This window comes from Marmota marmota, unplaced genomic scaffold (assembly GCF_001458135.2).
Source record: "Marmota marmota marmota unplaced genomic scaffold, marMar, whole genome shotgun sequence".
Classification (NCBI taxonomy): Eukaryota; Metazoa; Chordata; class Mammalia; order Rodentia; family Sciuridae; genus Marmota; species Marmota marmota.
The window spans coordinates 10180095-10194917 of NW_025999853.1; the positions used below are offsets into that span (position 1 = coordinate 10180095).

A 14823-nucleotide genomic window follows, 5' to 3' on the forward strand; every position below is an offset into this window, starting at 1 on the left:
GTGGTGCTGAGGATTGAACCCGGGCTGCACGCATGCCAGGCGAGCATGCTACTGCTTGAGCCACATCCCCAGCCCCTTTTTCCAAATTTTAAGACAGAATCTTGCTTCTGCCTCACCTCCTGCGTCTCTGGGTACAGGCATGGGCCACTGTGTTCAGCTCCTTATTTTTAAAAATATTTATTTATTTTGGTACTGGGCACTAAACCCAGAAGCGCTTTACCATTAAGTTATATCTTCTATCATTTTTGTCTTTTATTTCGAGACAGGATATCCCTAAGTTGCCGAGGTTGGCCTTGACTTCAAGATCCCATGCCTCAGCCTGCTGAGTTGCTGAGACTACAGGTATGTGCCATTGTGCCCAGCCTTATTTTATAATCTTAACAAATATGTGTTTGTGTCCATGTGCAAGAATAAAACATTAAACAAAATGGACAAAACATACTTGCATTTCATACTTTCATTCATTCTACTGAATGTAAGACAATTAAAAAATCATAATAAGCAAGCAAGTTATAATGTTTAATGAGAAATTGTTTTAAAAAAGCAGAATAAGAGGAATGTGGTGTAGGTTGCAATTTTAAATAGGATGACATTTGATCAAAGGCTTGAAATAGGTCAATTCAACATGGTTGTGGAAAGGACAAAATTTGAAATGCAGTCACTATAAATAATAATTCTAGTATGATATTATAATTCCACTTCCTCAAAGGTTATCTTTTTAAAATAAGCTGGAACATATAATACCAGGTCAATGTTAATTGGATGTTACATTTTGAGGAGTAATACTGCCCTAAAGTTAAGTAAATTTCTCATAGAATAATGGCTATCTTGAGTTAGAATCAGAAAAAAAAAATCACAGGAAATAGCAGTTTTGTAATCTTGGTTTTTAAATACTTTATGCTTTGAAAATTGTATTCTAATAAAAGTAGTAACTTTGCTTGAGGCTTATAAATTGAGAGAAGTGAAGATTAGGTGGAGATGAGATAGAGTCACCAAGAAAAATGAGTTAAGTTTCTTTTGGTAGTTATGTTTTTGTTAATTATAAATTTATCTCAACATTTTTTTCCCTTGGGGTGCTAGGGATTGAACTCAGGGCCTCACTTGAACATTAAGTACTTCAGCCCAATCTCAAATATTTCAAAAAGAATGAATATTTAAGACATTTTGAGAACTATTCTAAATTTTGCATGTGTGTCAGTTCATTAAAACTTTTTCTTTTAAAAAGTCTCAAAACCTTTTGAATTCATTTTAATTTTGTCCTATCCCCAAGGTCTACTGAGATGATGATGATGATGATGATTATTATTATTTTGTACTGGGGATGGAACCAAGCAAGGGGTGTTCTACCAATGACCTGTTTTATTCTGAGACAGGATCTTGCTAAATTGCCTAAGCTGACCTCAAATTTGTGATCCTCCTGCTTCAACTTCCAGAGTAGCTGGGATGATAGGCATGAGCCACTGTGCCCAGTTTATATTAGAAATTTGATGAGAGTAGAGATTACCTTCACATCCTTCATAGGCTTAGCATAAGGCCCTGAAATCGAGCTTAGAAGAAAATTATTTAAAATTATTTTAGTTGTCAAAAGCTTAGAAAAATTTAAAGGTAAGGTAACACCCTATCTTAATATTTTGGAATTTTTCCTTACATCAGAACTTCCTGTGAATGAGGATTTTTGTTGTTGTTGTTAATGCATTCAGGGAATTGTAACAGATCTTTACTGACGAAGAGGGTACGTTTTGAAAAATGGGTTTTGATCAAATTGTTAATTGGGTTTTTGGTTAGTTTTTAATCAAACTGTTGTTTTCATCATGACTTGTTATTATATGCTTAGTATACATATTACAAAGGACTGAAATACCATCTAATAGTCAATATTAATGCTTTTTTAAACTTGTTTTTTTGTGTGTATATGGTGTTGGGGATTGAACCCAAAGCCTCGTGCAAGCACTCTACCAACTGAGCTATACCCCAAGCCCAATGCTTTTTAATTTGTATACAGCACTTTAGTATACAAAACATCCTCACATATATTTCATTTGGTTATTTGGTTCCAAGTATGTAGTCTGCGTAAAAAAGTTATTATATTACAGCACATTTTTGTTTCCTTTTAAAGGAAATATTTATTTTCAAATATTATATGCAGTTGTACTCAAACATAAATCTGTTAGGGAATGTGAAACAGCAATGGTTAAGATACACCAAGCGGCAGCAACTAACCCAGATGAAGAGGAGTCAGGTGAAGAATAGGGAAGAAGGTCAGTGGATTCATGAAGGTCCGACACTTGGAACACAATGCTTACAAAGGATAGCCTCAAAAAGATTCAGGTGTTTAGGTCACTCTCCCCTTCTCAAACAACAAATCATAAAAAGAAAAAAGATTAAACATTGCTGTGCAAGGAAAATTTCTGTGAATCTCTGGTTTTGAAGGATGAAAATAGGCAAACATACGGACAACTGAACTAAAGTGCTGGTTATAGTGGTGCACACCTGTAACTCCAGTAACTAGGGAGGATGAGTCAGGAGGACTGCAAGTTCAAGGCCAGCCTCAGCAATTTAGTGAGGTCCTAAGCAACTCAGTGAGACCCTGTTTCAAGATAAAAAATAAAAAGTACAAAGGATGTAGCTCAGAAGTAAAGCACCCCTGGTTCAATCCCTGGGTACCAAAACAAATAAACAAACCAGAACAGGCATTAGGAATATAAATTAATATAGCTATTATGGAAAATATGATTCCTCAAGAAATTAAAAATAGAATTACTGTATGATCCCATTTCATTATATCAAAGAGATGTGCATTCCTATGCTCATTGCAGTTTTATTCACAATAGTCAAGGTATGAAATTAACAAATGTGTGAATTAACGTATTTTAAAAAAAATGTGGCTCTTCTTCCTCTGCCAGGCCATTCTGCTTCATTTCAGGCCCAGAATTATGGAGTCTGCTGCTCATGGACTGAATCTCTGAAAGTGTGAGCCCAAAATAAACTTTTCCTTCTCTATATTATTCTTTTCAGGTCTTTGGGTCACAATGATTAAAAAAAAAAAAAAAGCTAAAACAGAAACTGGTCTTGAGATGTGAGGTTGTCGTTCTCACTTACCTGCCCATGTAGTTCAAAAATGTTTTTGAGCTTTCTAGAGTTTATGGAAGGCATTTTCAAAAGCTTAGAGCTGCAAGCTGGAAAAGTTTTAGAATGTTTTAAGTGGGTGATTTTGGTGGGTGCTCAAAAGACCAGGATTGTGTAAGAACTGTGGAGAATAAAGACTGGCTCATGAGGTTTCAGAGGAGGAGGGCTCTATTGGAAATTGGATTAGAGGCCATTTGTGCTACCTTCTGGCAAGACTTTGTCAATACTTTGCTTGTGTCCTGAGACTTTCTTTAAGGTTGTATTTAAAGGTGATGTACTAATTAATCTGGTGGAGGAGATTTTAAGACAGCACAGCATTCAGGCTGCAGAATGGATATTGCTGGTAGTTTATTTTTTTATTTTTAAATACATTTATTTTGTTTATTTTTATGTGGTGCTGAGGGTGGAACCCAGGATCTTGCACATGCTAGGCGAGTGCTCTACTGCTGAGCCAAAACCCCAGTCCCGGTAGTTTATTTTTTTAATATTTATTTTTTAGTTGTAGTTGGACACAATACCTTTATTTTATTTATTTATTTTTATGTGGTGCTGAGGATCCAACCCAGGGCCTCACATGTGCTAGGCGAGCGCTTTACCACTGAGCCACAACCCCATGCCTGCTGGTAACTTTTAACCAAGTTTACTGTAATAATCAGGAGCAGAAAGCAAAACAGAAAGATCTGGAAAAAATGTGCAGTTTGGCCAGAGAAGTGTGAATAAAATTGGTGCTAAGGAAATAGTGGTTGTTAAAGATATTGCAGCATTAAAGAGATGCTAAGTACTTTACACAGAGACAATAGGAAAGACGGCTGGAAGCCATCCCAGGAATTGGCAAGAACATATTCATCGCAGGCTCAAGGGTATCAAAGTATAAATTCCTTTGAGAAGAGGCTATGAGGGCACCTTGCTTGCACAGGCAGGCCTAGAAAATTGTTTCACTGTGCTCAGCTGTGTAGGCACTGATGCTGCTGCAGCCATGTTCTCAGGATGCATAGTTACTGCTCAAGATGATGGCACACTGGAGTCAACCATGTGCTACTGGTTCTGTAGGAATGCAGGTTGCAGGAGTTAGGGGTCATGGAGGCTTCCACAGAGATTTCCAAGAAAGGCCTGGAAAGCCACACATAGTGTAGCAGGGTCAGAGTTCCTGTGGGCAGCCCCTGAGAAGGTGATGCATGAAGATATGAGAAAGAAGTCAAAAATTTTTTTTTCTCTGGGAAAAAAGAAAATGTAATATATATGTACACACACATACACAATGGAATATTATTCAGCCTTAAAAAGGAAATTGTGTCATTTATGTCAGCATAGACAAACTTGGAAGACATTATGCTAAGTGAAATAAGCCAGACACAGAAACACAAATACTTCATAGTTTAGAATCTAAAAAAGTAGAATCTGCAGAGGCAGAAACTAGAATGATGTTTGCCAGGGGAAAAAGGAATAGAGAGGTTTTAGTTAAAGGAAACAAAGTTTCATTTAGGCCAGAGGAATAAATTCTAGAGCTATACTGTGCAGCATAGTGACTATATTTAATAACATGCTAAGAGAGAACTTATCATTTCTCATTACACAAATAACTATGAGGCGATGGATGTGTTAGCTTGAGGTAATCACATCACAGCGCGTACCTACATCAAAACATCATACTGTCCATCACAAATATATATAATTTTGGTCAATTATACTTCAAAAAAAGTTTGAAAAAATTCTTAAAACAGACAATTCATAAACTCTTGAATGGATGACAATTTCTATTATAAATAAAAACGTAACCTGCAATGTTTGTATTGGGAAAGAAATCTGAGAAAATGTTGTGTGTGTTCCAGTGGGAACTGAAGGTTTAGGATTAAGGGATAGGTTTCCTCTTCTGTGTACCCTTCCAAAACGCTTGACTTTACAAATTAAGAGTCCAGGGAACTCTTGCCCGTTCTCCAGGTGCGCTTCCTCCCTCCTTTCAACAAGTTCACTGTCAAAACCTACATTACTTCCAAGTGACGCCCCTGGAGAGAACAAGTCCCCGATCTTTCTAATCCGGCCCAGCTCGTCCACATCGCTCAGGTGTCCAGAGTCAGAGGGAGAGAGAGGGGAGGGGCTCTAACGCTAGTCCTGGCAAAAATTCTCCAGGTAGCGACCTCAGGTGTAAAGCTGCAGAGTACTGGTGGCACGGGGAGGCGCGGGGCGTCTTCCCATCATTATTACGTAGTCCCATCTCCTTCTGGGGAAAGCTTGGGCGAGAGCGGGGCCGCCCGCGCAGGGTGCTCCGGGACCAGCACGTCCTGCGATGCCGCAGCCTGCGCCGGTGTCCTGTGCGGCCGCTTCTTTGAGTCCTCTACTCGCTTTCTGAGTTGGCTGATTCGTCAATTTTTCGTGTCAGAGTTTAACATGAAAATTCGTATTCCATTATTTCGGAAGCCATTTCTACTCAGGAAATCGGGATCTGGAGCGACTTCATGTTCTTGCATTCTTTAAGATCCTGGCGTCCACAGTCCTCACCCTCGGCGATCCGGGACCTTGCGTCGAAAGCGCCGACGCGGATGCTCAGGCCGCCATTCCCAGCGCGCAGTCGCGGCGGCCCNGACCCCGCTCCGCGCTTCTCCGCTGCCCTGGCTGCTTCTCCTTCGTACCTGCGGCGTCGGGGGCGGCCGGGCGGCGAGTCCTTTTCGGTGACCCCGACTTTTCCCTCAGCCTCCTATACCCACGTCGGCTCGCCGGGCGCAGTTGGGCTTGCGAAGCGCAGCGGCGTGTCAGTTGCGGGTTCACTGACAACGTTGAAACGGGCTCCGTCCCCGCAGTGCAAGCTGAATTCTCTCCCCTGCCCAGTCGGGACTGCGTCACTTGGAGGAGTCCGATGGGAGTGTTGCTTTAAAAAAAAAAAAAAAAAACATTTATTTTATTTATTTATTTTTATGTGGTGTTGAGGATCGAACCCAGTGCCTCATCCGTGCCTCTGAGCCACAAGCCCAGCCCGGGAGTGTCGCCTTATAGCCACTCTGGCATCTGTGTGATTGTCTGCTGTCGCTTTTCGTGTAAAATTAAGTCGGGTAAATTGAAAGTGGGGAGGGTGTTACTAGTCCAGTGAATGAAAACTTGAATTCCAGTTCTAGGGACTGTTCCTTCTGCCCGCTAGAGCCCAAATGGAGGTGTGCATTCGTGAACTTGTTTACCACTTTCCAAATGAAGATGCTTGTCCTTTGGTTTATATCCTTCGTCGGTTTTCCGGGAGTAAACTTCCTGCTCCAGAGCCTCACAGCCCCTGTCTTGTGTAACCCTTCAGTTTTGTTCTTCCGCATCTTTCCTACCTGTAAATGGCAGAGAGGACTTTGTCAAGTCACACCCAGATTCTTTTGACTTTTCCAAGATTCTCTATGTAGCCCGTGGTGTGTTCGATTTTCCAAACTTGGCAACTCTTAATTTTCCCATCTCCTTTCCGTATAGCAAAGTGTGGCAACCCTTTTGTTGTCAACTATTATTATTATTATTACTAACTTAAAAAAAATTTTCTCTAGTGGCTTTCAGAAATAGTTCTTGTGATTTCTGGTTTGTGTGTCAGTTTCTTTTTTAAAGCATCTTCTTTTATGCCTTTATTTTATTTATTTACTTTTTATTTTTATGTGGTGCTGAGGATCGAACCCAGTGCCTCACACGTCCTGGCAAGTGTTCCACCACTGAGCCACAACCCTAGCCCTGTGTGTCAGTTTCTTCTGCCTGTTATATTGTTAATTGGAGAAGTCTCAGTGATTAAAGATCATTGTGATTTTGCTGCTGTACAATAATTGCTTTTCATGTGTGAAAAACCACTGCCCTTCTGACTTGGTTTTTAGGGGTAGTAAGGAAACCATGTCAAGGTATCTGTATTCTGAACCCCATGTCAGCAGTGACTGTATTTCTAATTATTTAGTATATCTTTTGCCTGCCTGACACAATATTTAGGACTACTAATATATTGCTAATTACTTGTGTGATGTTGAATAATCCATTTCATTAGAAGCAAAAATATCTACCAGGAAAATATATTATTATTTAATTTGATATGTAGCTTTCAAAGGACAAGATTAAATGTATTGTGCATCTGGTTTACACAATATTGAATATGATTTTGCTTTTATTATCTTTTTAGGTGGCTTTTTCTCAAGTATTTTTTCCAGTCTCTTTGGAACCCGGGAAATGAGGATTTTAATTTTGGGATTAGATGGTGCAGGAAAAACCACAATTCTGTACAGATTACAAGTTGGAGAAGTTGTTACTACTATTCCTAGTAAGTGTTGGTATAATAAACTAATTGTAGGAGCTTTCTGGTTTATATCTAACTTTCTGAATAAATGATTTGTAAAATAAATTGATAAGGTTTGTAAACTTCTAATATGAATATGATAACACTTTTTTCTTTCTCTTTTTTTTTTTTTTTCCGTTACTAAGGATTGGACCCAGCAGTGATTTCCCACTAAGCTACATCCCCAGCCCTATTTTTATTTTTTGTTTTGAGACAGGATCTACCTAAGTTACTTAGGGCCTGCTGGGTTGTTGAAGTTGGCTTTGAACATGTGATCCTCCTGTCTCAGCATCCGGAGTCACTGGGATGATAGGTGTACTCTACTGCACCTGGTCCGATAGTTAAACTGAGAGGCAATTTGATATAATTTAAGGCCCCCTGTAAGGGTGCAAAGCAAGTTTGCTGTTTAGAGCTAAAGTTGATTTAAGTCACTAAATCTTACCGAGGGCCAGTGTCTTTACTGATAAAACGAAAAATAATAAATATCTACTGGCCTTGAGGGGGGGGGAAATAAATGAAGTGTACAAAAATACTTTAAAAATACTTTGTAGGGGTTGAGGCTATAACTCAGTTGTAGTAGAGCATTGGCCCTGGGTTCAATCACAGCACTAAGAGACAGGAGAAACAGAACAAAAATTCTTTGTAAATGTGTGTAAAGAATTATATGGATGTTAAGTGATATTATCATATGCAAAGTGCCTTTTTTTTTTTTTTGCCTGAATTTGTTTGTATTTTAACTAGTTAGTTTGTCTTTAGTAATTCTATTGGTTCCTTTTTGTTGTGGTGGTGGTACTTAGGTCTGAACCTAGTGACTTGGGCATGCTGTGCAAGTTCTGTACCTCTGAACTACATCCCCAGCCTTTATTTATTTTATTTTGAGGCAGTGCCTTACTAAGTTGCCAGGCAAGTGTTAAGTAGCTGGGATTGCACTTGGCAGGGTTCTATTGATTACTCTTAAAGATCTGAGTTGTAGAGACTGAGTGTCAAAATACACTGGTACTTAAAAATAACAAAAGAAACATTTGTTGCTGTCTTAGACAAATATCCAGGAACAATCCTGTTTATATATGAATACTGTTATTTATACTTTTTCATTTGTTGATCTGAATTTACTTAAGATTAATACATTTACACTAAATTGAAGAGTTCAGAGTTTGCTCAAGATTATTTAAATTATTGCCTGTATAGTTATTGTTACTGAGGTTCTAGATATTAAAAGAAAAGTCTAGCTTTTATGAAAAGAACTTTTTGAACTCTGTAGCATCTCTTATTTTCTTTTTGCTACATTCAGTACATTTCAGTTCCCTTGGTTCTTCTTAAAATTTCTAATCTCTACTGTGACAACTCTTGGTGGCCCATGCAGTGCATAGTGGATCCCATTTCAGTGAGAGCTCTTTATACTACATTCTTGTCCTTTGCACATAAATAGTGCTCTTAATCATGGTGAATGAGGGTAATCACTGTGTAATTGCATAATTCTAAGGAGGACATCATGAACTTGGCTTTTTAGTTTTCCACTTAGGTTTCTTATACTATAGTTTTAATCATCCAGTTACAACAGTTGTTTTTTGCTTTGATATTTTTAATATTGTAAAATGTAAGTACTCTTTGTATATATCAGTCCTAAGTTTTTTCAGCATCCTTTTCACTCCTTAGATTCCTTTCAGTGGCAGTGGTAGTACCTTGCCTTAGCTGTGTGGTGCCCCTTCAACTATTCAGCTATGACTTATTTTGAGACATGTTCTCATTAAGTTGCTTAGGTCCTCACTTGCAATCCTTCTGCCTTAGTCTGCCAAATTGCTGGGATTACAGGCATGTGCTTACTGCATCTGGTCCATTCTTGGTTTTGATCCCTATTTATTTACTACCTACCAACAAAAATTCCAGTTTTTGTAAATATAACTACATTCTAACTACAACTTTCTGAACACTTTTATTTGCTAGTACTGAGGGAATTTAATATAATAGGATTTCCATTGATCTGGGAATTAGATATTTCAGATCATTCTTATGTAATCTGAAGGTAGTGCTAATCTTGTTAATTAGTGAGTTTGTGTGTGTGTATGTGTGTATCATAGAATATTATCTTAAATGAAATAATAATGTCCCAGCTGATAATGTGATTGAACAGTTACTGTTAATTGCTAAAACTCAACTGGATTGGATACTTGAAAGTAGAATGTATTAGTCTACACATACTTACCAATTTGATTTCTCTTCCAGCTATTGGATTTAATGTAGAGACGGTGACATACAAAAACCTTAAATTCCAAGTTTGGGATTTAGGAGGACAGACAAGTATCAGGTATAGTTTAAATACCAGGTTATTTTGTAGTATTTAACTTTTTTTTTTTTTTTTTTTTGGTTAACTGTTAACAGCAATAAACCAAAGCATATCTTCTATTGTAAACTGGATGGGAGTTACTTAAGTTTAAAATACGGTAAAATTTGAAACTGCCTATTCCCTCAGAGCATTCATTGAATTAAAATCTAAAGATAACCACTTCAGATCTGATTTTTTTCAGATATCACTTAAATGAAAATCTGTTCATGAAAATCTCAAGACCTAATTACTAAAGTAGTTTTTAACTATCCCTCCATTTAGCTCTCATCAGCCCCTTCCTTTGTGTGACAGAGAATTCATAAAAATACCCCGTAGACATACCATGTAGAGGTAATATAAACATAGACGTCTCAGGAAATTCAGGACTTGTATGAATATTTGGTAACTTAATGGTAGCTTCCTATGTTGCCATTGTAAGAGATTAGAAATACAGTCCCTATACATCTGCCTTCCTTTAACTGTTTCATTTCTTAAATCACTTTTGAGGTTATTTCTGATTTTAGCCATTTCTACTTCTTGGTATCTACAGTGATTAATTTAATGACTTGGATAAAACCATATTAAAATAAGAACATTCCTTTTGAAGGATTCCTAGTTAAAGAGTATAAGCTACATTGGCCAGATTTTTGTACAACTTTTCTATCAGAAAATTTGATGATTTTATAGATGATAAGAATCTGTCTCAGCCTAAAAAATTTGAATTATTTTTAAATTCCTTGGTCCTTTGATTGAAGATTTACCACCATTCTTTCAACTTCATGAAATCCTGGGGACATGAGAGATAACTGTCAGAAATAGTGAAATCATTACAGCATTGTTTCTAACATGAGTGGGGCAGGATTGGCATGCAGTCTTCCCCACCCACTCATTATTGCCCTGAGTCCTAGCAAGTAAATTGGTATGTCAGTTTCTTCTTTCAAGTAATAATTATATATTCTCCCCCTTTGAATTTTCTTTAGGCCATACTGGAGATGTTATTATTCAAACACCGATGCAGTCATTTATGTAGTAGACAGTTGTGACCGAGACCGAATTGGCATTTCTAAATCAGAGTTAGTTGCCATGTTGGAGGTAAGTAAACTAATACTTTAAGATGAAGGGAAATCATTTACATTTGCTTGCTACTTCCAGAGTATATTATCACATGTAAGAATAATTAAAAAGAATGCAGTGACTTTTTCCTTCCATGTTTCAATGTTTTCTCTTATTCACAATACTTCCTGTTCCAGAAATACAGTTGGAAATGGAGGAAAAAAGAAATCTAACCCTAACCCTGAAACTTCCTATAAGGTAGATTCTTTGATTTCCAGAAGTTCAGAGGTCTCTTAAGGCAACTATTAAAACTATCTTAAGTCACTCCTATGATGTATCCCACCATCACTTTTTCTTTCTTCCTTTTTTTTTTTTTTTTGTGGTTCTAGGGATCAGACTTAGGGTCTTATGCATGCAAGGCAAGCCCTCTACCACTGAGCTAAACTCTAGCCTCTATGATGTGACATTTAAAAAATGTCTTATTTTTAGCTGTTTTAGAAGCAGAAATATAATTTAAAAACTAAGTAAAGAAACAATAAATGGAATAAAGTAGGGTAAATAGTGAGAAAATAACTGAAACTCCTCTGTGTGGGGGAGAGACTTGTCAAAAACGTGTATTTTTAGGTTGCTGGCTGTACTGGGGATTGAACCTGAGGACTTTACCACTGAGCTACATCCCCAGCATTTTTTATTTTTATTTAGAGACAGAGTCTAAGTTGCTGAAGCTGACTTCAAACTTGTCATCCTCCTGCCTCAGCCTCCTGAATAGCTGGGATCATAAGCATGTACCTTTCTACTGGGTCACATTGAACTTTGTTTTTTGAGCATACTAAGTTGTATACTTGGGCCTTTTATACCTGTGAGCCTTCTGCTTAGAATTCTCTTCCCCCAAATTTTTACATTGCTACCTTCTGGCCCTTTTTTTTTCTGACACTCTCTTCCTGAAAGAGTAGTCTCAGTTACTTTCTAAACCCTTACCCTACTGTATTCCTTATACCACTTACTGTTTCTCTATTTAGATATTTGTTGTTATTGTGTTTTTTGCAATACTGGGGGTTAGTCCCAGGGGTACCCTACTACTGAGCTATATCCCTAGTCCTTTTTATTTATTTTGAGATGGTCTTACTAGGTTGCTGAGGCTGGCCTTGAACTTTGAATATTCCTGCCTCAGCCTCCTGAGTCACTGGAATTACAGGATGTGCCAGTGCACCAGGCTCTTAGTTTTTAAATGTATTTGTTTATTTATGTATGTTTCCCCCTCAAAATATAAGTTCCTTGACTTTATCTTGATGTGTGGAAGAACTCAGTACATTTTATTCATTGAGCTTAAGATGATATATTGGCTGACATTCAGAGGATGCATTAAGTAATTTTAAAAAATTAAAATAGCAAGATATACTATGACTAATTTAATAATGAAATTGCATTTTCTCTAGAAGATCAGATAGTTAAATTTCCATTTCACACCAAAAATATGTTTCTGATTTACCCAGTCATTGAATGCTTAAATATAAGTTCTCGACCACTTGATACCTAAGGAAAACCATTCTCAGAAGAGAGGACACTAGATTTCTGATTTCTTGAACTACTGACTTTGTAATGGTTTCCAAATTATAAATTTCAAACTTAGTAGTTTTAAACTTATGCTTAATTTTTTACATTATAGCATCATATTTATTATAAGATCTTCGTAGATAAATTCAAATATAAGGAACTATTTGTCTTGTATATAATGGAGTTTTAAAGTAACAGCCATAAGCTGTTAATTAGATTTAATTGTATAAACACAAAGAACTGCCNTTTTCACTTTATCAAATCCTCAACATAAAGTTTTAGAGAACTGTGTTAAGAGAACAGATTCAAAGATTTCTGTACAAACACCTTGTTACCTGGATTTTTCTAATTGTCAAGTGAAAGAATATAGAGTCCAGTGCTATAAAATTGTTATATGATTTATGGTACATGTACCCATAGTGTAAAGTATATTTAGTCACTAATTTATTTTTTGAAAAATTTTTATGGTTTGGAGAAAGATTCATAATGTTTATTTTTTTAAAGCAGGGTATAGAATTATATGTAATCTTAAATGTGAAAATGTATTTAAACTAAGTAAACTAAATATCTATAGAACCACAGTACTGGTAGAAAATATTCCAAATGTTAACAGTGGTGATTGGGAGGTAGGATTATGGATGAAGCATCTTTGTATTTTTCTGTACTTTGAAATAATTTATAATAAACATTATATGTACTTTTAAAGTAATGTAGTTTTGGTATTTTTTCCATAAACTCAAGGGAGCAAATTGATTAGAGGAAATTAAATATCTTCCATTTTATTTAGGAAGAAGAGCTGAGAAAAGCCATTTTAGTGGTGTTTGCAAATAAACAAGACATGGAGCAGGCTATGACTCCCTCAGAGATGGCAAACTCACTTGGATTACCTGCCTTGAAGGACCGAAAATGGCAAATATTCAAAACATCAGCAACCAAAGGCACTGGCCTTGATGAGGCAATGGAATGGCAAGTATTGTATTTCTAGAAGCCATCTCAGCAGCTTATCACACAGGTTCTCCCAGCCTTTTCTCTCACTGGTCTTCATGTACGTCTGCTTTTATTTCAGCTATTTCTACCTGGTTATAGTTATTTAAATAAATCCAGCTCTCTGCCATTCTCAAAAATTTTTCCTGATTTATCTCCATTCCCATACCTTTCCACATGTTGCTAGGTGACCTTGTTAGAAATCAGTGACATACTACTTGTTACACTGACTTGTAATTGTTTGATTTGTGCATTTGTTCATTGGATAATCAGCTCCTTGAGGAATGAGACTAGTTTTCACCTCTGAATCATCCACGTGTAGCCCAACAGTAGTAGCAGCCTGGAAAATAGAAGTTTGGTCTTTTTTGATTATTTGTGCAAATCACAAAGTCAAAGCTTATAATAACCATCATGGAAATTGAGTCCATAACTTCCTCCTAATTTTATGTGCTTTGGAATCTGCCTCCATTATAAAATTTATATTATAAATGTGCATGCTTTATACCTGAAAATTAATTTCATGGAACTTCATTTTCTCTTTACAGGTTAGTTGAAACATTAAAAAGCAGACAGTAATTCAATCACTTCAGCTCCTCTGAAATGAAGGCTACATCACATTCTCTTTGGAAACAGGCAGGTGTGCTTCATATCACTAAATGTTGAAACCACACGATTGTTGGCATATTACAGAACTGACTACAAAGTTCATAATAAACACAAAAAATGAAGTATTTGGTTAGAGGGGTAACTTGATGAATCATCTGGGTATTCTGTATAATGTAAAAACATTCTTTCCTTGCTTTCTTGTGTTAAGGTATATATTCTATTTGTATGGAATTCTTATTCAAATACAGTTCTATTAAAGAATGTACTCTTCTTGGGGGGAAGCCCGCCTATTTTTGAATTAGTGGTTGCATCTTGTTTGTGTCACTAACACATATATTAACTCAAGATTTTTTTCTTCCTTAAAATGAATTGAGTCTTTCCAAAGATTAGACTCCATAGAGTAGGCTAGAAGCACAGTATGTATAATTTTTATTTGCTTAGCTGACCACTTTATATTAAACTGTTTCACTTAAAAGTTTTTGATTATAGGCATGAATATTTTGTTGACTAACTTCATTGACTATCTATAATTGTAACTTTATAGTACTTTATTAAGAGCTTTATAATACTGATCTAATCGGTTTATAAGGAAACCCTGTGAGGTAGATGGGACAGACTGTAATGTAACTTCATGAATGTGTACCTACAGTGCTGATACATTGGCTTGCCCAAGGCCACATACTAGTGAGGAGGAATAGGGCTCAAAGAAGTTTTTCTGGGTCAGAAGTTTGTTTCATAAATTGTGCTATATATTCCTAAAAATTGAACATTGACAACACAGATAACCTAACTCTTAAGATTATGATAATTAGTTGCAGAACATTTAAAATAATGTCATAACTTTGTCTATACTTGTAAAACTGATCAGTGACAGTAAAAATCATAAATGGGCATATTTGATGGA

At 36.6% G+C, this 14823-nt stretch overlaps 1 protein-coding gene across 2 annotated transcripts; it reads left to right on the forward strand.

Annotated features, from left to right (window-relative positions):
* Positions 1-7170: 7170 nt before the first annotated feature.
* On the forward strand, positions 7171-14217 carry Arl1 (ADP ribosylation factor like GTPase 1). 2 transcript variants are annotated; one of them, XM_015482870.1, is made up of 5 exons: positions 7171-7384; positions 9623-9704; positions 10703-10814; positions 13117-13341; positions 13859-14217. In XM_015482870.1, the coding sequence occupies exons 1-4, from the start codon at positions 7186-7188 to the stop codon at positions 13312-13314; spliced, it is 591 nt and encodes a 196-aa protein (XP_015338356.1). In that variant the 5' UTR covers positions 7171-7185; the 3' UTR covers positions 13315-13341; positions 13859-14217. The 2 variants fall into 2 exon arrangements, with proteins under 2 accessions (XP_015338356.1, XP_015338355.1); XM_015482869.2 differs by having other exon boundaries at positions 7224-7384; positions 13117-13295.
* Positions 14218-14823: the final 606 nt, after the last annotated feature.

Bases quoted from the DNA above. Each gene is read 5' to 3' on its own strand.
- Arl1 (XM_015482870.1), top strand. From the start codon at position 7,186: ATGTATTGTGCATCTGGTTTACACAATATTGAATATGATTTTGCTTTT. The intron at 9,705-10,702 runs GTATAGTTTAAA...AATTTTCTTTAG, and splicing joins GGAGGACAGACAAGTATCAG to GCCATACTGGAGATGTTATT. The intron at 10,815-13,116 runs GTAAGTAAACTA...CATTTTATTTAG, and splicing joins AGTTAGTTGCCATGTTGGAG to GAAGAAGAGCTGAGAAAAGC.